Here is a 26,149-nt window from a genome sequence, read left to right as displayed (position 1 = left end):
TTTTTTTGAGACAGGGTCTCCCTGTAGCCCCAGCTTCCTGGAACTCACTATGTAGACCAGGCTGGCCTTGAACTTAAAGAGATCCGCCTGCCTCTGCCTCCTGAGTGCTGGGATTAAAGGCGTGTGCCACCACACCCGGCCTAAAATAAATACATTTTTAAAAAGATATCACAGTAAGAAATTTGAAATGATCGTTGAACATAAGAAGTATTTTGTTTTCATTAGGTCTTGGTTTCTTAGAAGCAAAGCAAGAAAAGAGGGACTCATCAAAATAAAAACATGTGCTTCACAGAACACCACGGAGAATGTGAAAAATCCTGTAAGACAGGAGAAAACATTTTTTAAAATTATTTGTGGGGCTGGAGAGATGGCTCAGTGGCTAAGAACGCTGGCTGTTCTTGCAGAAGGTGTGGGTTTGAATGCCAGCACCCAAATGGCAGCTAACAACTGTCCGTAACTCCAGTTCCAGGGGATCCAACAGCCTCTTCTGTCCTCCACGGCCATTGCATGACACGGGTGTACTTACCTACATGCAGTCAATGCATGCATACACATAAAATAAAAATAATAAATTTTTTATTATTTAAGTTAATTATTATTTTGAGAAAAACATTTTCAAGTGCTATGTAATCAAGAATACTTGTCCGGTGTATATAAAGAACACAACGAAAGAGTGAAAGAGCAAACCAATTATAAAATAGGTGAAATTTTGAATAGACATTTCTCCAAATATAGGCAAGTAGCCAATAAATGAAAGTCACATGGTACCTCTTCCTATTTTCTCTAGAGGCTTAGTTTAAAAAGATGAACAAGGACCAGGGAGGTGGTTCAGCAGATAGAAGTGCTTATCACAGAAGCCTGACAACCTAGGTTCTATCCCAGGAATCTGATAACAAAGCCAGATGCCTCTCAGCACTCCTATGGTGAGATGGGGGATGAGGACAGGAGAACTGACCAGAAACTCAGGCGTCACCTAGCCTGGAGGACACAGCAAGGCTGAAATAAGAGAGACTCTGCCTCAACAAGGTGGAAGGAGAGAACGACTCCTGAAAGGAAAGCTGTCCTCTGACCTCCACATGAATGCTGTGCCATGAGCCTATCCTCACTCACAGATACGCACAATAATAGTATGCAAATAATTTTTTAGATGAAAAATAACAAGTGTTTGCAAAGATACCAGGGAAACTGAACCTTCATCTGCTGCTGCTGCAGGGACTGTGATGTGGTGCGGTCACTTTGGAGAACTGATACGGTTCTGCTACTCTGGGACACAGAAGTTCCCCTCCTGAATGTATACCTAAGAGAACTTAAAAACGTAACTCCATACATCTTCGTAGCAGCATTATTCAGAATAGACAAAACAGAAATGATTCAAATGTTCACTTACTGATCAATGTGTAAATAACATGTGGAACATTATTCAGCAATTAAAAAGAGAAAAGTACTACCACACAGATGAACCTGGAAAATGTGAAAGATGCCAAGTGCAAAAGGCCATACTTCATGCTTCTGCTTGTATGAAATGTCTAGAATAGGCATATCCATAGAGACAGAACAAAACAAACAATAAACACAAACAAACAAAAACCTCTAGCTACCAGGTGCTGGGGTGGAAGGGGAAGGAGAAAGGGAGTGACTGCCAGTAGGTTCAAGGTTTGTTTTCAGATAGATGAAGAAGTTCTGAAACTATATAGTGGTGATCAATGCACAACTTAGTGAATGTATTAAAAGCCACTAACATATACATTTTATAAGACAGGACTGGGGTTGGAGAGATGACCTGGTGGTTGAGAGCGCTGGCTGCTTCCGCAAAGGACCTGGGTTCAGTTCCCAGCACCCACATGCAGCTAACAACCATTTTTAACTTCAGTTCCAGGAGATTCAACACCTTTTTCTGGGCTCTGTGGGCATTGCGTGTACATGATACACTTACATATGTGCAAGCAAAACGCTCATACAAATTTAAAAAATTAAAAAGATGAGGCTGAGGAGCCTCATCTCAGTTGGTAAAATGCTTGCCATGCTAACATAAGGATCTGAGTTCAAGTCCCAGAACTTACATTAAAAAAAACAAAAAAACAAAATACGTATGGCAATGCGTGCTCATAATCCCAGCACTGGGGATATAGACACAGGTAGATCCCTGGGGCTTGCTGTGGGACCTCTGAGATGGGCTCTGCTTTTTCCTCTGGCAGAGGACACGGATGCCTACCCACTCCACCTCTGAACTGACTGGCATCTGCTACAGGTGGCTGGCAACGCCTTTGCCCTGGCTCTGCTCACTCACAGGGGTCTCCTTTTCCCACAGGGTGACTCTGGTGAGATGGGTTTCCCAGGAGTGGCTGGCCTCTTTGGACCTAAGGTACGGACTCTCTTTGCACTGTGCCCTCTGCCACTCATTCATCCATGGATTCACTTCATGGGCCTTCCCTGAGCTGCCTCTGTGTGGACCAGGAGCCAGCTGGAAGTGTGCTCAGCCCTCTGCTTCCTCCAGCACCCCTGAGTTAAATCCCAGCTCCACAGTTTACCTGCTCTGTACCTCAGATTCATCACTCCATCTAAGCTTGCTGTCCCAATGTGCAAAACGGACAGATAGCCAAGGATGGCTGCAAAAAATAAGACCGGGGCATACACCACATAGCACCCTGGTGGCACCTAGCCAGTACCCACCAAAGAATCAGAGGCCTTATTTCTCTTCCTAAGGCCTCTCGGATAAACCTAGAAGGGCACAAGCCAGAGCCAAGGGACAAGGGCACTGTTAGGTACTCTCCAGTAGCTACCTGGGGCACAACCCTTTCCTGCTTCCCACAGGGCCCCCCTGGAGACATCGGCTTCAAAGGCATTCAGGGCCCTCGGGGGCCTCCTGGCTTGATGGTAAGTGCCCTTTCTCTCTCTCAGCAGGGCAGTTGCCCCAGGTCTAAGGCCAGCCACCAGCTGTTTGGACACATGTCCTTTGTTCCTATTCCTCACTCTTGGAGCCTCCTCTGTCCACAATTGTTGCCAGCTTCATGCCCTTGCTCATGTCATCCCTGCAGGCTGCACTCCTCCCTCACTGCTCTAGTCCTTCCCTTATACCCCCCTTCCCCACTCTTGTGGCTCCCCCCAGCATGCAGGAGGGGCTCAGGAGATGCATGGCCCTGCTCAAGTGGGGGGCTCTCCCTTCCATTCCCTTGGGACACTCAGCTACCCTCCCCCTCTGTGACTCTGTTCCCCAGGCCCAGAACGAGGACTCATAGCCTCTCTCTTCTTTAGGGAAAGGAAGGCATCGTTGGGCCCCTTGGAATGCTGGGACCTTCTGGACTCCCGGTATGTGCAGTGGGAGGGCTGAGGGTCCCCTGCCCACTTGGCTCAAGTGCTTCATGATCTAACTAGTTTGAGCCTGTTTTCCCCTCTAGGAGATGGGACTTCCTCTCTGAGCCCTATCTCACTGCTGTGGTTTGTTGCAGGGTCCAAAGGGCGACAAAGGCAGCCGAGGGGAATGGGTGAGTGGATGGCCTGGTGGGCGGCACTGTGGGAGGTGAGCCACTGCTTGGCCCAGGTCTAACTCTTCCCTTGCTTCTGTCTCCAGGGACTGCAAGGCCCGAGGGTAAGTAGGCTGAGCGTGAAGATGGGGGCGCTGAGGACAGGGATGGGTGTCAGGTCCTTCCTACAGGGCCTGGTGTCCCCATACATTCTGTCCCTCTGGATCACAGTCATCCCCTCTGTACCCAACTATCCCAGTGGAACCTCATCCCTGGGTCTGGGACGGTCTGGGAGGGGAGCTGTCCAGCACTGACTATTTTCTCTTTCTTCCTGTAGGGTCCTCCTGGCCCGAGGGGACGGCCAGGGCCACCGGTAGGTAATGACATGGATATGCTGGGCATTTTAGATTCCCAGGACTGGAGGTGGGGTCCTCTAAATGAGACCAAGAATTTGCCCGCAGAATACACCCTGAGCTCCAGTCTCGCAGGCCTGGTGTGCTTCCTGTGGCCCACAGACTTTCAGCGAGGCAAAGAGCAGCCCCAGTCAGGACCTGTTGTACAATTCTTCTTGGGGAGATGGAAACCAACATCTATTGACCTCAGATAGGGCACCACTAGATGAAAGAGATGATGCCACCTGAGTTTAGCTTCATGAGCCAGTGTGTTTAGTGGGGTCACTTACAGGAGTGTGGGTGACTCAAAGGCAACAGCATCACTGAGAAGCCCCCCTAACATGGGTGATGGCTCCAGAAAGCTGTGCCCCTGGAACTCTCTGTCCAACTTGCAGGCAGCGTGGCTGATGGGAAAGTCTCCTTCCCAGCAATGTTCCTGCTTGTGTAACCTTGGGGAGGGAGTGGTCAGTCTCACAACTTCATGAGCTTCCTGTCCCCTGTAAGTTTTCTTAGCTTCTTGAGTCTTAAGGACCCCCTTCCCCTCCAGAAGGAAATGTTTCAGCTCAGAGGAAACAGCTAGCCAACAGGCCCACCAACCTGTATCCTGGCTGGCTTTCTGCTGCTGGCTAGCCCTTTCAAATCTCCACAACCCGAGCCTCCCACACGAGCTCCCATCAAACACTGACCCTGCACCTTCTTTTATAGGGTCCTCCTGTGCATCCTATCCAGTTTGTAAGTTGCATCCTATTCTCTTTGACCTCTTGGGCTGAGCCCTGGGTGGTGGGCCTGGGGGAAGCAGCCAAGCTCTCTCTGGGCTCGGTGACTGAATCGATATCTGGGCCTGAGGATGCCCATGTCCTCCTGTCCCCTTGCACTGGAGCCCTGGACACTGGAACTGCAGGAGGAGCCCTGAGCGAGAGATCTGAGAGTGAAGGGTTCTCCTAGCCCTGTCCCTGGCTGAGCCAGAGGAGCCAATGCTAACTCTGCCTCATTTTTATCCTCCACACACATGAGTTGGTACCTGTGTCCCTCCTCTCTAGACTTTGAAGGGCCTTATTGTTCCTTAATGGGCACTGCAGCCCTATCAGAGCTTGACCTCCTCTAGCCCAGAGACAAATGGGTCCCCATGTTACCTCCACACTGGTGAGCCCTGGATCTGACCCTGACGGTGTCTGGAGCATGGGTATGAGGAAGCTGGATGGAAAAGGAGCCCTAGGGCCATGAGACTCTCTGAGTGTATTCCCAGCTCAACCTCCCCCTCCCTCTGCACCGTCTATACTTATGGAATGCATGCCTGTCCTCGCCCCTTCCCTCCATCAGTAAGACAGGCACAGGAAGGAGAGTCGGGCAGAGCCCTTTCTTTGCAAGACATGGAAAAGGAACTGGCTTTGTGCTCTTTAAATCTGAGATTTGCCCAGCGCTTATCATGCTAAAGACACTGGGAAGTGGGTTGCCTAGGTGAGCAGGTGCATCCCACTTAGCAGTTCTGGAAGAAGGGAAGCAAGGTAGAGGTTGTGTGGCTGCTTCCCTCCCCCATGTGGTTGGAAGGTGCAGGCTGCAAGTTTTCCCACAGTTCCTCTCTGGACCCCAATCCCAAACCCCTTGTAGTGTTCTCCACAGACCAGCAGCTATGCCCCACCCAGTTGGGTCCCAGGGCTGAGGCCAGGCAAACCTGAGAACAGTTATAGTGCAAGGCATGGGGGTCTATCTGAGGGTGTGGGGGAGGGGCCTCACCAGCACGTGGACAAGAGCATCCACAGGCACCTCCCATCCCGGGACCAGTACAGAGCGCTGCAGACACTTGCCTGGCTTCCCTGGGAGCCACTGGCCTGCATGACCAGGAGAGTTAACAGCATTCCTCACTTCTAGATGCCAATACTGCCCCTTCCCTGCTCATAGCAATTACAATCACACCATCTTATGGGGCCCCGTGTCCCCTTGGGGAGCATTATCAGCCCCCCGAGTTGAGATAACCAGTTAGTGTGTCAGAGAAAGGGAGGCATTTCCTAGGGAATGGAAGCACATGTAAAGGTCCTGGGGCTGGATAGAGCAAGGCTTTTGGGAACTTGGAATTGTGTGTGCCTGTTGCTAGGGCATCTGTGGAAGGAACCAAGGCTGAAGAGCATGACAATCACACAGGGTTTCCTAACTATGCTGAGGAGTTTGAACTTAATCCTGAAGGCCCTGGGGATCGATTGAAGGACTTAGAGAGAGGGCGTGGCATGGTCAGCACTGACTCTCTGCAAGGGAAGGAATTCTGCAGAGGGCATGTGACTTGGTCAAGACTCTGTCATAGGAGGTAGGGTAGGAGTGAGAGGGTGGTGCTCGGACCCTGGGCTCCCACTTTTGGAACTTAGGGGTCCCTGAGATGACAGGATACACCCATTGTCTTTTCCCTGCTCAGCAGCAAGATGATCTTGGAGCAGCTTTCCAGACTTGGATGGACACCCACGGAGCAGTCAGATCAGAGGTACCACCAGGAGTTTTGCACGCATTGCCTGGGAGAGAGGGTGGCCATGGAGGTCAATGCTATCCCCGTGGCCAGCACCAAGTGTGTCAGAGCCCTTGTCTTAGTGACACCTCACAGTCCCAGATGAGAGTATTACTAGAGCTCTGATGGACAACCACAGTCCAAAGCCCCACAGCCTGAAGCAGACCCTACGCCCTTGTGTTACTTTAAAGGCTCCCAGGTCTGATCTATGGCTGGCTTGAGTTGGGAAAGGATGTTCACCAGGCTCTAGAGCCTGCAGTAGATTCCCAAAATCACCCAGGGCTTCTGCAGGAGCAGAAAGTGTATAGTCAGTCCCAAGCTGCTGCTGACGCCCAGCCTGTGGTTGACTCTGCTCTACGGCTCCAGGCTGAGAAGGGCCTGAGGTGTCCTCTAGTCCAGGCCATGTCAGGAGCCCCCTTTGTAGCCTTTCTTCTGTCCCATGATGGGGAGCTCACTGAAGCTCAGACCTATTCTGGGCTGCATTCCTGGTGGTTCCATGTGCTGGAGGCAGCAGCTCACAGTTCAGAAACAGGGAAGCATGACTGAGCTCCTAGCCATCTGTCTAGGGAGGTCAGCAGAGAGAGACAGGGCTGCTTGAGAGGCAGGGTGAACTTCCTTCCCCAGCTGAAGGGCTGTGGCATGTCCTGACCACAGGGAATGCACAACCCACAGCCATCCTTTATCTGTTAACATTGGAAACTGCACCGTGGATAGAGCACCTGCCACCCTGCTCCTTTCTGCCCTGTGCACCGTATCCTATCCATGGTGCAGAATTCAGATGTCTGATATATATCAAGGCTAACTGCTTAGTAATGAGAGACCCAGGCTGCCTGAGAGGGCTCTACCCTCCTCCTCACCCATTGGTGGTCCACAAGACTGGCCCCATCATGGGGAGGACCTGTGGTAGGATAGAATGTGGGCTGCCAGCTGCAGTGGAGTCTGGAGGGGTGGCAGCTCTCCAAACAGTGGGGTAGAGAGCATCTGAGAGTTACTGACACACAAACACACATGTTCATGTTTACACACTCATGGACACACATGGTTCTGCCACTTCCAGAGGGAAAAGTACTTGCTTAGCTCTATTTTGTAGTTCTGGCATCAAGTTCCATGTCACATTGAATGCCAGCAGATCAGGACCCCTGAAGACCCTACATCCCAGCATTTCACACCCTCAGACCTGCTTGTAGGTGAAATCCTGCTCCCAGGACTTGTGTTGCGCCCCCCTAAACCCCATCCTAGTGTTTTATAGGCACCCTCTTTCCCACCAGGGGAGTCAGCAGGCTCCTCCCCGCTCCTCCTCCTCTCCCTAGTATCTTGTGTGCCCTGCTTTCCTTATGGGTATAGCTCATGGCTGAGCTGGCTCCCCTCAACCAGCACCATCCCTGCAATGTTGTGTCCCTGACTCCTGTTTTGCTTATCTGTGACATGGAGTAAGCCAGCCTGGTCTCGCCAGGACCTGGGAGCACAATCTCCTAGGCAGTGCGGACTTGGCAATGTGTCTGGGGAAATAGGGCAGACCTAGGACTTAATGGGTTAATGGCCATGCCTCTTCTGTAACAGGGGTACAGCTATCCGGACCAGCTGGTGCTGGACCAGGGCGGGGAGGTCTTCAAAACCTTACACTACCTCAGCAACCTCATCCAAAGCATTAAGACACCCCTGGGAACCAAGGAGAATCCAGCCCGAGTCTGCCGGGACCTCATGGACTGTGAGCAGAGGATGGTGGATGGTAAGAGTGTCTGTAGAGCTAAGGAGGGCTTTCTGCCTGGGTCTGATGCAGTGTTTTATGGAAAAGTTTCAGGAGCTCAGACCAATGGGGTGTTGAATTCTTTGTGCATCTTGGCCATGTTCTGTCTTCAGGGAGACAGACATACAGCATCAGTTATTCATTCAACAAACAACCACTGGCCCTCAATCTGCTCAGCCTGTGTTTCAGGCTGTGAGGATACTCCACAGACACAGAGGTGTGGCCCCCCTCTGCCATAGCCCACGAAACCATAAAGAACCAACTATTTTAGGGGCACAGAGATAAGAGCTCTGCAGAAAAAATGCCTCCAAAGGCCAGGAGAACCCCAGTCCCAGGGACTTCCTGGGTGAGCAGGGGATCCCTACCTTCTAACTTGACTTCACCTCTCATCTGGGAGTTGGGGCATGGCATGGCATCATCCAACCCCCTCCCCTGCTCTGTACACAGAGCTGGGACTAGATGTGAACATCCCTTCCTCTGCTGCTGAGTCTTCAGCAGCCTGGAAGTTCAGCAGGGAAGCCGGGCATAGCAGAAGTACCTGGCTGTGAGTCAAGCCCTGAGCCCAGCTTCCTGAGCAGGTGCTGGGAGGAGCCCTGGGCCTTGAAGAAACTCTTCAAAGAGCTGAGGTCTGTGAAGACCTGTCATTTCTATAAAGTAGACACATCCCAGCAATAGCACACTGATGAGCCCTATCTAGAAGACACGCCTTCCTCCCTGTGTCTGGAGAGATCCTGTCTGCCTGTCTCACCCCCAGTTTCCTGCCCCATTGGAAGCCAGTGGGTCACAGATACAGGTCCTTCCACAGAACCCTCTCTGGACTCCTTCCTCATACGCACATCCCCACCCTGTTTTGCTGCAGGTACCTACTGGGTGGACCCCAACCTCGGCTGCTCCTCTGACACTATTGAAGTCTCCTGCAACTTCACACATGGTGGGCAGACATGTCTGAAACCCATCACGGCCTCCAAGGTACCACCTTCCCCCCACTTCCACCAGGCTTTGCCTACCCTGCCAAGTGCTGCCCTGAGCCCTGTCTGTGTTCCTCTAGTGCTGTGGAAAAGTGACTTCTTGAGATTTAATTATCTCAGCTAGAAGCTGGGGACAGATAGGATGAATGTGTGACTGGCAAACCCTCTCAAGTTGCTCAGCACTGAAAGTCCTACCTTCTCTTGGAATATTCTGCCTCAAACTGAAAGCAGAATAATTAGGCAAGGGGGCCTGGCTTGGAGAATCAATCATGAGTTGTTAGTATGACATGAGAAGATGTGTGTCTGGAACAAGTGCCACAGTTGTATATACAGTTATTAACTGATGTTCAGTGCCTGCTGGGCACATTTGTCCCTGGACTAAGCATTTGGGGAAGGGCCAGATGACTCAACAACAAACCAAGTGGACAGCAGCTATGGATATGGCCATTCCTCTGTGCAGGCTGCCCCTCCACGGCTCTGTGGTTCCAAAAGCCCCTCCATGTGTGAGGGAGGTGCCATGTTGAGAAGCTGTTCTGGCTGCAGGGGAGGTGGAGAGCCCCACCCCTTTGTGACCCATCTCGTCAGCCCCCTGTCTGGGAGTGGGACAGTGATAGTCTCACTCATCAGCCAGCTGCTCAACAAGTCTTTGCTGGCTTCCTGACCCCTAGCCAAGTGTGGGGAGGCCAGACCTACCACTGTTCCTGCAGCTGGAGTTGATGGTCCAGCACAGATGTAGTGAGTGGACCCCTTCTCTGGTGACTTGGAAGTTTTGGGGCCATGTAGTTAGCCTGCCAGGCAAAGGTGTAAGGGTTTATGTTGGCTCCTTCTGACAGTGGCTTCAGTCTCTGGTTGATTGGCTCTGGTTGGGTGAGGTAGGACATCATGTGTCATGGTAAGAACTTGTAGCAGAGCAAAGCTGCTTCATAGCTGTCAGGAAGCAAAAAGAAAGATAAGAAGAGGTTGGTCCTAACATCCCCTTCAAAGGCACACCCTCAATGATTTAACTTCCTCCTACTAAGCCCCACTTTCTGAAGGTTCCACCACCTCCTACCAACCCTCACCCTACAGCTCTTGGAACTCTGAGTCCTTTCTAGGCTGAGAAATCTCTCTCTCATTTCATCCACACTTACACTCTATTTGTGTAAGACTCTTGCCAGGCTCTCGACCCCATCATCCCTAAGACCTCCCAACTAGGAGAGCCTAGCAAGCAAACTGGAGCAGAACCAGCTCACCCAGAGCTCAGTTTCCCAGTTTTTCCAATGGGCAGATGACTGGGCACATAGGAAAGAGCTCACCTTGGTGCTCTCCATAAAAGGCGGGGATCTGAGGGCTGTGGGCACTGCTTCTCACCTGCATTTCCCAATAGGTGGAGTTTGCTGTCAGCCGGGTCCAAATGAATTTCTTGCACCTGCTCAGCTCCGAGGGAACACAGCACATCACAATCCACTGCCTGAACCTGACCGTGTGGCAGGAGGGCCCAGGGCACCCCTCTGCTAGGCAGGCTGTGCGCTTCCGGGCCTGGAATGGGCAAGTCTTTGAAGCTGGGGGTCAGTTCAGGCCAGAGGTATCTATGGATGGCTGCAAGGTAACTGTTAGCTCCCCTCATTGTCCTTTGACACAAGGACAGTAGGAGAAACTTGCGTGGTTTTATAAGATGATATAATTTTATACTCTATCATGTACAATTTTTATCAACATGTGATAATCTCGTTAGAGCAGTTCATTTAATAGCATGGATTTTATTAACTTTCCTCTCTAGGCACTGTGTGTGTGTGTGTGTGTGTGTGTGTGTGTGTGTGTGTATGTGGGGGGGGGTTGAACCCAGGGTCTCAAATACACTAGACAAACACTCTACTCCTGAGCCACATCCCTAGCCTGTCCTCTCCTCTCTGGGAACCTAAGGGGCAGCATGGTGAGTTGGTAAAGTGCTTCAGGTTAGTAGATAGTTCTTATTTGCAAGGTTTCTTTAAAGGAGCATCTGTCCTCTAGCCCCATCTCACTCAAGCTAATTTCTTTCTTCTCTTAACACTTTTTATCATTTTAAAATGCCTTAGACAGGGTGAAATCTAAGAGGCAGAGGAGGCAGAAAGTCACAAAAAGGGAAAAATGATTTTCATAAAATTAAAAGAAACTAATACTACACAGTGTCAGTGAGGATGTGGGGAAAGTGGCTCCCCCATATAAAGCTACTGGGGGGGGGGAAGGTGGAGAACAGCTGTGTGTAAATATATAACCAAATATGTATCCAAGAAGAGTTCCTGCCCTTGTGTCTGGCAATTTTACTTCTAGAATTTGTTCATGAGAAATAACTAAGAATGCACCCAAAAGTTAAATTACAATGGACTTCATCCACTATTGTAATGAAAATAAAAACCAACACAAACTCAAGGCTGGAAACAGGAGTCCAAGGCAAGCCCGAGCTATATGAGACCCTGTCTCAAAAACCCAACCAACCATTTAAATAACCCCCCAAAACAAAAACAAACCAAAAAAAAAAAGAGGTTAAGAGAGATGGTCGATGGTTAAGTACACTTGCTGCTCTTGAAGTGGGCTAGAGTTTGGTTCCCAGCACCCAGGTCAGGTGACTCACAGCTACTTGTAACTCTAGCTCCAGGAGATCTGGTACCTTCTACCCTCCACAGGCACCTGCATTCACATGTACAGACACATTAAAATTAAAATAAGGGGTGGAGAGATGGCTCAGCAGTTAAGAGCACTGACTGCTCTTGCAGAAGACATGGGTTCAGTTCCCAGCACCTGTGGCTTGCAAACCATCTGTAACTCCAGTTCCAGTGGATCTGACACCCTCTCCTGGCATCCATAGGCATTGCACACATGTGGTTCACATACATACATGCAGGCAAAACTCTCATACACATAAAATAATAAAAAACTTTTTAAAAATTAAAAATATTAAAAATCAGTATAAACCCTGTAAGGCATAAAATTGAATGAGTTTTTAACCTTTAAAGACCTCCATTTCAAAAAATGAAGGAATATCTTTAAATGAGGTCACCAACCCAGTCATGTGAACATAGGTCATTGCTGGTGTGAAAGCAAGATGGATGCTGGGAAAAATGCAAGAACCATGTTCACTGTCATCCTCCCACCCATCCACAGGTCCATGATGGCCGCTGGCACCAGACACTGTTCACCTTCCGAACCCAGGACCCACAGCAGCTGCCCATCGTCAGCGTGGACAACCTCCCGCCTGCCTCATCAGGAAAGCAGTACCGCCTCGAAGTTGGACCTGCATGCTTTCTCTGACCTTTGACCTCTGGGCTCCTCTAGGCTTTGTGAAGGAGGGAAGAAGAGAGGCCACCTGGTCCCAGGAGAGGCAGCCACCTGCCTTAGGGCCCTTGTGCAGGCCCCAGATGCTGTCTGCTCAACAGGGGTTGGGCGGGGTAAGAATCAAGACTCTGGCTGTCCTTGGGAACCACCAATCCCAGCTTAGTCCCAAAGACCAACTAAAGAGCCAGCCAGAACAAGCTAGGCCTACAACCCATCCCAGCCCTTGGCCTATGGCCCAGCCCTGCGGACACCCCCTCCTTCCCTGGCTTCCTGCCCAAAGAGCCCCACACTGAAGCCACCTTGAGGGAAGGGGACATGGTGTCAGCTGGACCCTGCCAGGCAGTTTTGATGTGCAATATTAGAAAGGAGACATGGGGGAAAAAAGGAAAGAAAAAAGTCTATCTATATATTATTTAAACAAGCAAAGAGAAGATGTGTTTCTGACTTTTCACCTGGGAAGGGTGAAGATGAGCAAGAACAACAGCTGGGGGTGTGGAGAGGCAGACCCCTGGGCTGGGGTCATGACCCTGGGCTGGGGTACATGGGCTACCTCCCACTGTGAAATCGCTGGTGCTCATAATTGTCTCTCATAGTGTATGTGATTTTTTTAAGGGAAAAAGAAAAAAACCTTATTTAAGATTCTAAAGGTGCTACTATTTTTTTTTTTTTTTTTTTACCATGGACTTTGAAGAAACTTTTTTGAGTGATGCCTTGTCCACACATCTCTCTATCCTCCAAATGGGGAAGTTAAAAAATGTTACTGTCATCATCCCTGTAGTCTGCTGAGGAGGGAAAAAAAAAAGAAAAGAAAAAATGAAAAAGGAAAAAAAAAAAGAAAAAAGGACAAATCCTTTCTGAAACCAAAAGTAGATTTCCCACTAATTATGGACTTGGGAGTATTAGAGGAAGCGTTTAACTGCCTTGGTCCTAGATGGGTCTAGGTCCCCCTTACAGGATCTGCCCTAGAGTAGTCCTGGGAGAAAAAGCGATTTCCAAAGGCATCAGGTCCAGGCTGGCCTGGAAGGTGGGCTGTGAATACAGAGCATCTCTGAAGCCAGGTGACATGTCCTTGAGGTGCAGTGACCCTGTTTTCTCACATCACAGCTCTGTAGAATCCCACCATCCTTTCCCTCAAGTGCCAATTTGGGCAGAGGAGGATGGAACAGTTTTATGGGTACCTCAGGGGTCTCCACAATGGTGACCTTTCATTCGACCTGAATCATAAACAAGTCGGGACCCCAATTGGAATTTGAAGTTATTTTAACTATGGGATTATTTTTATAGAAGGAAGATTTATGTCGAAGTCTCTATTTGTGTTTCTAAAGTTGTGTCTGGTGGGGAATTGAATTTTCTTTCCATTATTTAATACCTCACTCTGGCCCATCCTCCCCCCCATGTCTTCTGTGTCCACCCACCTGTCCCCCAGCCTGGATGTGCATGTTTGTCACTTGGTCCTCATCTTTGCTCGGTTTCCTGTTTCTGCCCTCTGCATCCCCTTCCAGCCTCCCTCTTGTCTCTTGATGCGTATTCACTGTCCTTTGTTTCTGTCAAAATGTCTGTGTTCAAACCCCAATGGGTTCTGTTTCTCCTGTTCCATTCCAGACTTTAAATAAATATTTAAAACAGGCAACGGAAGGACAGTCTGTGGTCTGATGCTTCTTCACAAAGCTTACAAGGGCAGTTTCCAGTGGGTCACGGTGGGAAGATGCACAGAGGTTGCCCTGTTTAGGCAGTGACTCCTGCTGGTGTCTGGGGCTTAGGGCAACAAGGGTGACAAACAGTGGATACTGATGTGTAGATGGAGCTATTCTGCCTCCAAGCCCCTAAGCCAGGAGCTGTCCTGGCCCCTCCCAGCCTCTCAGCCGTACTCCCCACACATCCTGGGGATGGAACCCAAGACCTTGAACATGTGTTGAATCATGCATCAGTCCTTCATTCATTTTGATGGTGATCTTGATTTCATTGTATTATTCTGTATCAATACACCAGTGTGTAAGAGCTGACCACGGGGGCCTTGAAAGCAAAGAAAGAGGCTGACAGATTGGGACTGTATAGGGCACAACTGGGGACCCACTACAAAAGGGTGGTCCTGGATACAGCAAGACTGAGTGGATCACTGAAAATTTGGGTCAGAAGGAAGGGCACATTCCTTGCACAAGGGTCTGCTTTTAAAGCTCCATGTACTGGGGCTGGGGAGAAGGCTCAGTCAGTAAAGTGCTTGCCACGCAAGTGTGAGGACCTGAGTTCGATCCCCAGAACCCATGTAAGAATTCAGATGTGATGACACACACTTGTAATCCTAGCAAAAGGGACATCGAGACAGGATGATCCCTGAGGCTTCTAGCCTATCAGCCTAGCCAAATGAATTAGCTCCAGGTTTAGTGTGAGACCCTGTCTCAAAAATAAGATTGACAGCTCCCGAGGAACAACACCTGAGGCTGATCTCTGGCCTCCACATGCATGCACATATACATGTACATACACACTCAAGCACAGATGCATGAACATGCACATACATATGCATGCACACACATATACATAGAAGCTCCACGTAACATTCTACTAGTTTTGCCTATTTATAGTTTACTGGGAAACAGTGAGGAAGACAGAAGAGAGTCACCCAAAACAGTTATGGTGGGTACAACTCAAGATGGCTGTCCTCGCACGAAGCCAAAGCCACACTGTATGAAGCGATTAGACATTATCTGTTCATCAGTTGAGGGACATCTGGACTTTGTCCCCTTGCTGGCTAATGTGAATAATGTTTCTGTATGAGAAGTTCGTGTCTGAAGAGAAGTCATGGCCACACCTGCCTCTGAAAAGGCATGAGGCAAAGTCCGAGGCTGCAGAAACAGCGACACAGGTTAGGGAGCAGAAGCACTTGCCACAAGACTGGTGATGACGTGAGTTCAGGCGGAACCCATGGTAGGAGGGACCCAACTCTCGAAAGTTGTCCTCTGACCTCCACATACAAGGTGGCATGGAGAGAGAGAGAGAGAGAGAGAGAGAGAGAGAGAGAGAGAAACATTGAGAGAGAGAAACTAATGAAGTTTGAGGCTGCCAGTTTAGACAAATAATTATTATTGATGCCCAGATAAATTTTACTTTCAGATAAGCAATACATATGTTGTCTAAGTATGCCATATGAGTGATATACTTAAACTAGAAGACAGCTGTTGGTCTGAAGGCTAAATGCGTGTGTTGGGAACCTACATCTCCTGACTCTTCACTTTTCTTCACCTCGGAATTTCTCTGCCTTTCTTACATTGGAGAGAACAAATCACCAACAATTTCATTCATACAAGGGGTTTGGTGCTTCCAACCGCAGTAAGTTTTCAGGGTATCAGGGTATCAGTCCTGGTTTCCCCCCTTCCCCAGCACCCTACCTCCCAGAGAGCAAGCCCCAGAACCACCCGGGGCTAGCCTCAAGAGCTACTCAGAGCCAGGACACATGGACTGGAAGGGCATGGGGAGCCCCACATCGAAGGCACACCCTCCAATCAGTCTTGTACAGAGGACAACTGAGGCCTGAGGAAGAGCCCGAGGTCCTGGGGAGGCCAAGGTAAAGCCAAGATTCAACCCCAGACAGTTAGATAAATTCCCAGCTTCACTCCAAATATCTGAACCCCAAAGCCCAAGGGTAGGGCTCAGCAATCTAGTGTCTTTTAGTTCTCCTTGGAGAGTCCCAAGAACCACAGAACTGCACATTGTTTTAAAGACTAGAAAATGACTTTCTAGCACTGGAATAAAAGAGAAAACATGAAGCTTTAGAGATAAGAACGATTCATTTCTCTGGTAATCAGGTCCTACCTCCTTTCACGATGTTAGGACCAAGTCCCTGGCAGAAGCAGTTTAAGGGAGGAAAGGTTTATTTGGGTTCACAGCTTCAGCCCACCATGGTACACAGGGCGCAGCAGAGTTCAGTGGAGGCAGAAGTGAGCGTATGGCTGAACTCCTGACATCTCGGCCAACCAAGAAGCAGATAGCACAGGCCAGTATCAGGGACGGGGACCACCTCCAGACCAGACCCCAGTGCCCCACTTGTGCTAGCTAACCCACAGCCCCAAGAGTTCCTCAGTTTCCCCACACAGTGCCACCAGCTGGGGACCAAGTATTAGGAAACAGGAGTCTGAGGAGGACATTTCACATTCAAGCCCTAACAATGGGAAATGACATTGGAGCCAGAGGCACCAGAACCATTTCTGGAAGTCTTTTAGATACTGTCATGCCCAGTTTGCCCAATGGTTTGAGTCACTTCCAGTTTCACAGGTGGGAAGGTTATTATGTATTTGTCTATTTCTCCATGGGAAGGTCCCAGGTTGCAAAGGACCCATATGTTCCCTTGAAGTCACAGAAGAGAGCTCAGGAAATGCTGTGAACTTGATCATTGCTTCTTCCTAGGCCTTGCCTCCTCTTCATCTCCCTCACCAGTTTGTTGAGCAACTTCTCTGTGCTGAAGACCCAGGTGGATGGGAATCTGCATGATTTTGGATCTGAGGATGCAGCTATATGGGGGGACTGCACTGGGCTCCCGGGAGTGGGGTGCGCTCACTCCCTGTGGATCCGCAGACTGCTCTGGGAAGCGGCGGCTCCGGAGCGGTACAGCGGGTCCGCAGACTTCTCTGGGAAGCTGCGGCTCCGGGAGCGGCGTCAGGTGCCCTGCAGGCTTTCCCTGCGGCTGCTTCGGGTCCTGAGTCTCTGGTGCTGGCGACAGCTGGTGGCTGCCGCAACTTCTCTGATGCTGAGAGCTTACCCTGCTACTGGAGCATTGTCCAGCCGGAATCCCGTCTCTATTCCACCCGTGTACTCTTCCTCCGGATGCGAGGCTCCTGGCCACTGAACCACGCAGGGAAGGAGTACGGAGACTGCGAAAGCTAGTGTGTGTCCGTGGGTCGGTAACGGAGAGTGCTGCCCTCAGGGGGGATTAGGTCGCATGGTCGCCGGTACACAAGACTCAAGGCTCGGCTCAGTCTGTGCTTACAGCTTAATTCTCTCTGGGACCCAATCTCTGACCCTATCTCCCACTATTAAGAGAAGGCTAGGATATTTTATACCATGGGGGTAGTGGTAAAAGCTTTGGCTGTTAGATGCTTTGTGAGGCATTCTATTTACATGTGGAAGTGGATTTCTGCCACACTGCTAGACTGCTGGCCGCCTGGAAAAATCACACAGGAAGGCATGGTCTGCTTAGAGCCAGAGGCCATGTTTATGTCAGGGCATTTGTGGCGGCCACTTCAAAGGGAGAGTCAGGAAAGATGTCAGGAAGACATCTTGCTATGAAAGGAGCCCGCAGCACATAACCCGAGCTACATGAGCTGTCCGGTGTGAAGGGACTTCCACTTTGTGTAACAGAGGTCTCCAACACAGCTAGAGGGGCCAACCTTGCCCATTCTCATGTCCAGAAGAGCCATTCACTTCTTGGGGACTGTAGGGCAGGGGCAGGGAGGCCTAGGGCACCAAGCAACAGAAGCAGTAGATTTGTTCAAAACAGGAGCTTGGGTCAGCCAGTGGGTTCCACCTGTTATGGGTTCCTGGAGACAAGCTATACAGGTGGCCAAAGACAGAGGTTAGCCCAGAAGTCAGAGATTCTGAGGTGTCAGCTTTGCAGATATGAAGACATGACGAGAACCAAGAAGGACCAGAGAGGAAGAGAAGAGGATGCTTATGATTTTGTCTGGTCCAGATTCATCTCCCCTTGTGACCTGGTCAGTGAAGATCCTCAAACTGAGCCAGTTTATCCCCTGAGGAGAAGGTGGCAGCTCTCCCTAAACTGGCAGTGCCTGGCCTTCCCAATCCCTCATTGCACAATCCAGGAGTCAGGAAGCAGTTAGGACAGTCCCTGGCAGAAATGGCTTGGCTCCAGGGGAAAGTCCAGGCCTGCCTGTGTTTGTTTTGTCCACAGTGCCATAAGCCTAGCCAAGGCCAGCCCACCCACATGACTAGCACTAGGTGAGAAAGTGGGGGGGGGGCAGACAAAGACACTGGAGGTGGATCCTGGCCCAGTTTCTTAATTGGGGTGGGGTCTTGGGAAGGGCCTCAGTTTCTCTCTCTACACAATGAGAACTCTATGTTCTGTGCTGCCTGACAGTCAAGAATGGGGCTATTGTTCCACAACAGCAGGGTAAAACATGAGCAATAGATTAATAGTTAACTGCTGGTGATTGTGCTCTGTGGAGACCAGAGATCAACATCAGGTGTCCTTCCTCAGGAGTGGTCCATCTTTTTTTATTCAGGGTCTCTCATTTGATCTAGAACTCACAAAATAGGTCATCCTAGCTGGCCAGCAGACCCTATGACCTGCCTGTCTCTGGCCTTCCAGGGCCCACATGACAAGCATGTGTTACTATGCCTAGCTTTTTTTATGGGTTCTTGGGATCAAATTCATGTCCTCATGCAGGGTAAGCACTTTACCTAAGGAGCTATCTCCTCAGCCCTGCTCTTTGATGTATAGAGACTAGTTACATATGCTTCAAGTCAAGGAACAGCACTATTCACCCCCACAGTGGCTGTGGTTCCTGTGTGCTGGCCACACCCCCCTGCACCAATGCAAAGCATGATGGTGCTTTCATTTCATGCATGGTTTGCAGGATCTGAACATACTGTGACTGACTTTCAGACAAAGGAATTGAAGTCCAAAGATTTTGCATCCTACATTGCCCAAGATCACCTAACAGAACTCGAACTTGAGTTAATGGTCTTTGATATATTTCCTCAACCCTGACTTGTAGTTGGTAAGAAGGACCAGGGAATCCCCTTTGTTGTCCTTGTAACTATTGCTGCAGAGGGAGGCAGACGACTGTTCCTCACACTCAAATGTACAATGGCTTGAGTTCTGCTGCTGTGTGGCCTTCCCTTGGGTTACTTCACCTCTCTGAGCCATGTGTTGCCTCCTCTATACAATGGGGGAGTAATCTATTTTCTTAAGCCTATAATAGGCATGTATTTTGCACTTTGGTGCCTTTAGAAGATAGAATATAACCTGTGATGACTAAATGATAGAAGTAGGCCTAAGGCTGGCTTTCTTTCCTGCCCACCAGAGTGACACTGAACTGAAGGTGAAGGCTGCTGTCAATAGACTGGAGAAGAAAGTTTGTTTGAGTTGACAAGCATTGCACAACTAGGAACTGATGGACTCTTCATAACAACCCAAGAAAGTCAGTGTGGTTATCTTTGTTTGACAAATGGAGATATCAAAGCACAGAGAAGTTAAGGTCACACAGCTAGCAAAGTAGAAGAGCCAAACCCGTGCTTCACTGCTCTCTTCAACTGGCCTAGGCAGTTTCCTCTCTCTTTCTCACACACTTTGCCATTGTGCCCAGGCCAGATGGAACAACAGGTTACAAAGGACAAGAACTTCGTTAGATAAGGCAGTCAAGCATTCCACATGGGTGGGTACTGGGTATTGGGTATGCTTGCAGAAACTGCTTGGACAGCTATGTGGGTAGAGAGTGAGACCCCAGGGGTAGCCTGAGTGATTATGAGGGCCAGCAGGGACTACATGCCCTTTATGATATCTTACAGTCTGAGGTCTGAGGACTTATGGTCAATCCTTGCCTCCCACAAGCCACCCCTTGGATTTCTGCCCATGAACAAATGGAGACCCACAGACCAGTGATCTAAAGACCTTCATGTTGTAAAGCAGAAAGAGGTTTGGTTGTCAGTGTCCAGAACCCCATTGAGGTAGGATGTGTGTCCTTGGCTGAGAGGTGATGTGAGTAATGGGCCATTCCAAGTTGGTTCTCAGTCACCTTATGTGCCCATGGCAGATACTGCCTGGCTTCAACTTGGGAACATTTCCACAGTCAAAGGTTGTGAGAAGATGGACTTTTGTCATTACAGGAAACAAGAGCTGATGGTATAAGTGTTGTATTCAGGTCGAGAAGGAACTGGAGTGGGAGTGTTGCATTCATGCCAAGAAGGAACTAGAGTGGGGCTCACTGATCTCTCTTAACTCAAGGTCCTCAAATCTTCCCTGTACCCTGAAGCCTCATGTCTCTTGTGGTAGCCACACATAAGCCACAAAGCTCAGGAGCATTGGGATACAGTGGCCTGTAGGTTCAGCGTAGTGTCCCAGATGTAAGGAATCACTTCTATGGGGCCTAGGCTGTATTGGCTGTGAGAGAGGATGTTTAAGCTATGGGATGCTAGGTATCAGATACCAACAGATAGATGAGCTTAAGTGTTAGTTAATAAATTCATGAGAGAGACATTAGTTTCCAGCTTGACAAGGATATGGAAAAGGTTCCTCTAGTGTGTTGCTAAATTGGGGTGGAACTCATCATCTCAGTGCTTTAGGGTTTGTCCTGGTTTTGTTTTCTCTGAGAGGAAATCAACGTTCTCAAGTTAGAATAAATCAAATACAACACATACCTTTTGGGTGTCTAGTTCAGTGAGATTTCCCAGGCGTGCACTTGTGTGGCTCCTCACCAGTAGATACCCTGAACACCACTGAAGGGCACCCCCAAGACCTTCCTCTGCTCCCCTCTTTTGAAGCCACTGACCTGATTTCTATCATTCCAGATTATTCAGGAGTGTTCTAGAACTTCTTATAAACAGATTCATACAGTCCTGCCTCTGGGAAATCTGAGTGCCTTTGACTGGGTACAACATTTTTTTTGAGCTTCCATTCCTATTGTCATGTCTATCAGTACTTCATCTCTCTCTCTGTTGCTAAGCAACACTCTTTGTATGAAACGTCACAATCCATTTCCCATTTTCCTGGTGATGGGCAGTTAATAGATTGGTGTTCAGGGCTACTTTGAATAATGCTGCTAGGAACATTCACACACGTGATACTGTATGTGACAGGTTTTTCTCTCTGTTGGACAGTATGGTAATTTTACAAGGTAATTTGTTGCTCTGATATAAGAAGAAAAAAATATAATACAGAATGACATAGATAAAAAGAAAGAGTCTCACAAAGTTAGAACAGAGTAAATGAATGGCAAGTTATACATCATTAAAACCCTAACTCGGGACTGCACTGAAATAGGAAAATGTATGCATCATATAGGAAATAGAAAGAATACAGAGCTGTGAATAAACCCCATAGTAATATGTTCTGTTGTGTCTTTTTTTTTTTTTTTTTTTTTTTTTTTTTTTGGCTTTTTGAGACAGGGTCTCCCTGTAGCCATAGCTGGCCTGGATTCGCTATGGAGACCAGCAAGCTGGCCTCAAACTCACAGAGATCCGCCTGCCTCTGCCTCCCAAGTGCTGGGATTAAAGATGTGTACCACCACGCCTGGCTATATGTTGTTTTTTTTTTTTTTTTTTTTTTTTTTTTTTTTTTTTAAGTGTATGAGTGTTTTGCCTGTATGCATCTAAGTGCCCCATGTGCATGCAATGCTGGTGGAAGCCAGAAGAGGGGTCAGGTTCCCTGGAGCTGGCAGTTATTAGCTGCCATGTGGATTCTGGGAAATTAACCCAGGTCCTCTGTAAGAGCAGCCAGTGCTCTTAACTGCTGAGCCATCTCTCCAGTCCCATGTCGTTGCTTTGAAACAGGATCTCACTATGTAGCCCAGGCTGGCCTCAAGCCCTCAGCACGTCTTCCGCCTCAGTGTGAGCCACCATGCCTGGCCATAACAATAATTTTAGAGTGTTCATTCATGTTAATAAATATCTGGCCCCATCTGAAACCCAGAGGACTATTCATTTGTGCTGGGCACTGATCCCAATGAGGAATGTACTGCCGGAAAGAGGTAAGGTCTCTGCTGATGGCAGGTGGCAGGTGGGGTGTTACTGGCAAACCTTTTCATTTTATGGTTTAGCTACTGGGAGACACTCAAGTCACAGATTTGCCAAACTAAACATTCAACTTAGATGTTCCTTGTTAGACACGTGTCTGCCTCCAGGGCTGGGTAGAACCCTGGATGCTTCATGCTCATTGGCATCAAATTCATTTTCACTCCCGGCCTCCCTAAGTGTCTCCCAAGTTCACTCCCAATCCCACAGTGCCTTCAAGGTTTATTGTGGCTGTGCCCCACTCCCATGGGACAGTTCCATGGGACAGGAAATGGATGGGATTTCTGGCTGGGGGCCTATATTGAAATCTATGGAGGGTTACATGTTAAGTGTTAACAGGCTAGTCTCAGACCCACCTTGACTTTGAGTCAACCCAACTCTGGTTTTTCTATCAGCTCCAGGGCAGGGGCCTCTGTCAGGGATGGCCTTGAGGTCTGCACTTGAAACTGGTTTCAGAGAAGGTTTTGCACAAAATCTTTCCCAAGTGCTGGGAGAATTGTGACACAATTGTGCAGTCCCTGGCTTGACTCCCATGCCCTGCCCACATCTTGTTATAAAGGTCACTGCACCCTCCAGCCACCAGCTCTACCTGGTTCCAGGTATCTCTGTCAGCATGGCGCTACCCCAGATGCTCATCATCCTGAGCCTCCTGCCACTGCTGGAGGCCCAGAACCCAGCACATGCAAACATCACAGAAATACCTATCACTAACGCCACCCTGGACTGGGTGAGTACCTGCCCTGGACCTGGCCCTGAGTGCTGTAAATGACTGTCTCCCCGCTGGGCTTTTCCTTCTCCACATGGCTGTGCCCAGCCTTGGCTCTTGGCTCTGTCTTTTCCTCTTCTGAGTCACAGGGTGAAACTAAGCACCCGGCGACTCTGGTGGCCCCCCCCGACCCCAAACTCAGAAGCACCACACTGAGGCCCCCAAGCAGGGGACAGCAGGAATGGCTGATTCTGAGCTGATGTGTGTCCACCTCCTGCCTGGGGCTTCAGTTTCTCCATTTGTGGCACAGAGGGGTCACTTGCCTGCGGCCCCATTACTGGGGACTGCTGAGGTCTACAAACCCTGCTCACCTGTGGGCCTGCCTCTCTCTCCAGCTCTCCGGCAAATGGTTTTTCATTGGCTCGGCCCATCACAACCCCGAGTACAAGCAGGCAGTTCTGAAGATCCAGGCAGATTTTTTTCACTTTGCTCCCAACCTGACAGAGGACACCATACTGGTTCGAGAGTACCAGACCATGTGAGTCCCTGCCCTGGTGCTAGCCTCCATTCCTGGATGCTGGGACACCTCCAGTGATCCCTGCCTCCTCCTGGTCCTTCCCTATCCCCCACCACCAAGGCATGGAGACAGTTGCCTGTTCTCTCTCCTGCCTCTTGCCCCAGTGCTGTGCTGGGTGACAGTCACCTCTCTTGACTGACCATCTCTCTCTCTCTTTGTGTCCCACTTTCTGTCTGCCTTTAGAGAGGACCGGTGTGTCTATAACTCCACTCTGCTGCAGGTGCAGAGAGAGAATGGAACCCTTTCCAAATTCGGTGAGGACCAGCACTCAGGTGGAAGGTCCACCTGTGAAAGGGTCTGCCTGTGGAAGGGGCTGGGCTACTTCTGGGAAGAGGGAGGGATAAGACTGTGGAGGCTGTGGTCACAGAGGGCACAGAGATGACCACCAAAACCTGAGCATTCTTGCTATGTGCTCAGCACCATTTGAAATGCTTTACCTGAACTTACCTGATTTCTGAGATGGGTGTCATAGGGATCAGATGAGGACACAGAAAAACAAGAAGTTGTTTCCTAAGGTGACACAGCTTGTAATTAGAACTAGAATTCAATCTATCATCTCACTGTAGATCAGTCTCTCTTTTAAATACTCTTTAAGTCCTCCATGAGCTGAGGGTGGGAGCCCATGGGTTGGGCCTCCAGTGACTTACCCATGCCCCTTGTCACCAGGGACAGCACATAGCAAAACCACACAAATGCCAATGGGCCTGATCAGATACCACTTAGCAGCCCCGAGGCTTCTCTACAAGACTCATCCCCCTCACCTGTGAAATGGGGACAGAGGTCTTGACAGCCACCATCCACATGAGGCTCCTGTCATCCCATATCCTTGGACTACTCAGCCTGGGGCTTGGCATATAGCAGCCTAGGGGGCCCCAAGCATTTGTTCATAGCTGTGGGTTCCCTGATCTTCAGAATGAAGAGCACTGCACCAGCCCATCCACTCACAGAGCCCTTCCTCCCGCAGAGTCGGGCAGAGAACACTTCGCCAAGCTGAAGCTGCTCAGGAAGTACAGGGCCTTCATGCTTGCCTTTGCCCTGGAGGATGAGAAGAACCGGGGGCTGTCCTTCTATGGTAGGCTCCCTGCAGCCCTGAGCCCCAGCTCTGCTCAGTGTCTCCTGCAGTCCCTCATCCCCAACCTTGCCTGGTTTCCCATGTACTGAACTTTTACCCCACCTTCCGTTCCCTGTTGCAGCTGACAAGCCAGATGTTACCCCAGAGCTTCTGAAAGTATACCAGGAGACTGCCAAAAGTGTGGGCATAGATGAGTCAGAAATCACATACATTGACTGGAAAAAGGTAAACAAAGGGAATAGATAGTACCACCCTGGAAGTGGTCCCATTTGGGGCAACCCCAGAGGTCCAGAAAGGGCAAGCTGCTGGCTAAGGCTGCATAGAACTGGTCTCCCTGCAGAGACAGCTGAATTCCCAGAAACTTGGTTTGGGGGAGAGTGGTCGATTCCAGAAAGTTCAGAGAGGATGTGGGGGGAGGGGAGGGAAGGATTAGAAAGGACCACTAAAAGAATAGCTGGATTCAAGGTCCCAGATTTTTCCCTACCTCTCTTTTTTACCATCTGCACAAGGGTTGTGGTTTTCTGTCACCCAAACTGCAGTAAGCCCTTTGGTTATAGGCAAGGATGGCCTGCGTGGATGGATGGATGGATGGATGGATGGATGGATGGATGGATGGATGTCTTCCTGATGCTGCCCCCTAATTCTGTGCTGAGGGGAAAGTCACCATTCCCCTGCCACCTTGTCTTAGTGGAGGTTGCAGGATCAGCTGATGATCTGGCACCTGATTTGAGAGACATGGGACACTTTCACGACTATTAGAATAAAGTGCCTTTATAAAGAGCCCTTCCTGACACCACCAGTCCTGGGGTTCCAGGGAGAGAGGGCATGAACATGGATGGATGGATGGATGGATGGATGGATGGATGGATGGATGGATGTCTTCCTGATGCTGCCCTCTAATTCTGTGCTGAGGGGAAAGTCACCATTCCCCTACCACCTTGTCTTAGTGGAGATTGCAGGATCAGCTGATGATCTGGCACCTGATTTGAGAGACATGGAACACTTTCACGACTATTAGAATAAAGTGCCTTTATAAAGAGCCCTTCCTGACACCACCAGTCCTGGGGTTCCAGGGAGAGAGGGCATGAACAGCCTCTAGAGCTGAGCCACCAGTCCTGGGCCTGCCTCCTGGGCATCAGCCACCCACCTGAGCTCAGCTGCTTCTTCTGCACAACAGTGCTACAACAGGCTCAGCCTGGGGCCTCTGGCAGAGTGTTCAGAAAACACCTGCCACTATGGGGATGGTTGTGCTCCCTCTAAAGGTATGAATAAGCTGAGGCTCAGAGAAAGTCCTAGGCTCTTCAGGGAGGCCTTTGGAGAGCTGGTTGACAAACCCTGGTCTTCTCCTGTCAATCACTGTGCATTTATTTATTTATTTATTTATTTATTTATTTATGCCTCTGCCTCCCAAGTGCTGGGATTAAAGGTGTGTGCCACCACCCCCGGCCTGTGCTTTTATTTTTAAAAATACTTCATTTATGTGTGTGCGTGCGTGTGTGCGTGCGTGTGTGCGTGCGTGTGTGCTCTGCCTGCCTCTGCCTCCCAAGTGCTGGGATTAAAGGCATGCGCTACCACCCCCGGCCTGTGCTTTTATTTTTAAAAATACTTCATCTATGTGTGTGCGTGCGTGTGTGCGTGCGTGTGTGCGTGCGTGTGTGCATGTGTGTGTGTGTGTGTGTGTGTGTGTGTGTGTGTGTGTAGAT

At 49.6% G+C, this 26,149-nt stretch overlaps 2 protein-coding genes across 13 annotated transcripts in view; both read left to right on the top strand.

Annotated features, from left to right (window-relative positions):
* Positions 1-13,982, top strand: part of Col27a1 (collagen type XXVII alpha 1 chain) — a 125,581-nt gene extending 111,599 nt beyond the window's left edge. For 5 of the 12 annotated variants that reach the window (XM_029563727.1, XM_029563729.1, XM_029563728.1 and 2 more), the window contains 12 exons: positions 2,309-2,362; positions 2,812-2,874; positions 3,253-3,306; positions 3,447-3,482; positions 3,569-3,586; positions 3,799-3,834; positions 4,559-4,585; positions 6,258-6,323; positions 7,905-8,073; positions 8,951-9,060; positions 10,426-10,644; positions 12,180-13,982. In XM_029563727.1, the coding sequence (XP_029419587.1) occupies positions 2,309-2,362; positions 2,812-2,874; positions 3,253-3,306; positions 3,447-3,482; positions 3,569-3,586; positions 3,799-3,834; positions 4,559-4,585; positions 6,258-6,323; positions 7,905-8,073; positions 8,951-9,060; positions 10,426-10,644; positions 12,180-12,326 (999 nt within the window). In that variant the 3' untranslated portion in view covers positions 12,327-13,982. Of the gene's footprint in view, positions 1-2,308; positions 2,363-2,811; positions 2,875-3,215; positions 3,307-3,446; positions 3,483-3,568; positions 3,587-3,798; positions 3,835-4,558; positions 4,586-5,945; positions 6,153-6,257; positions 6,324-7,904; positions 8,074-8,950; positions 9,061-10,425; positions 10,645-12,179 lie in introns of those variants that run through there. The other 7 variants (XM_029563732.1, XM_029563731.1, XM_017798267.2 and 4 more) reach the window with 6 other exon arrangements.
* An 8,687-nt stretch (positions 13,983-22,669) lies between these two features.
* Orm1 (orosomucoid 1) lies at positions 22,670-24,707 on the top strand. The gene is made up of 5 exons (XM_029563760.1): positions 22,670-22,818; positions 23,193-23,335; positions 23,558-23,628; positions 24,339-24,446; positions 24,568-24,707. The coding sequence occupies exons 1-5, from the start codon at positions 22,705-22,707 to the stop codon at positions 24,690-24,692; spliced, it is 561 nt and encodes a 186-aa protein (XP_029419620.1). The 5' UTR covers positions 22,670-22,704; the 3' UTR covers positions 24,693-24,707.
* Positions 24,708-26,149: the final 1,442 nt, after the last annotated feature.

The sequence above is a fragment of the Nannospalax galili genome, unplaced genomic scaffold, assembly GCF_000622305.1.
Source record: "Nannospalax galili isolate Female #2095 unplaced genomic scaffold, S.galili_v1.0 scaffold34, whole genome shotgun sequence".
Lineage (NCBI taxonomy): Eukaryota > Metazoa > Chordata > Mammalia > Rodentia > Spalacidae > Nannospalax > Nannospalax galili.
Note: the sequence above shows the minus strand (reverse complement) of the source record. Positions and strands in the feature narration are given on the sequence as shown.

Coding starts and splice junctions, on each gene's coding strand:
- Orm1 (XM_029563760.1), top strand. CDS start 22,705: ATGGCGCTACCCCAGATGCTCATCATCCTGAGCCTCCTGCCACTGCTG. Junction 22,819..23,192: donor CTAACGCCACCCTGGACTGG/GTGAGTACCTGC, acceptor CTCTCTCTCCAG/CTCTCCGGCAAATGGTTTTT. Junction 23,336..23,557: donor GTTCGAGAGTACCAGACCAT/GTGAGTCCCTGC, acceptor GTCTGCCTTTAG/AGAGGACCGGTGTGTCTATA.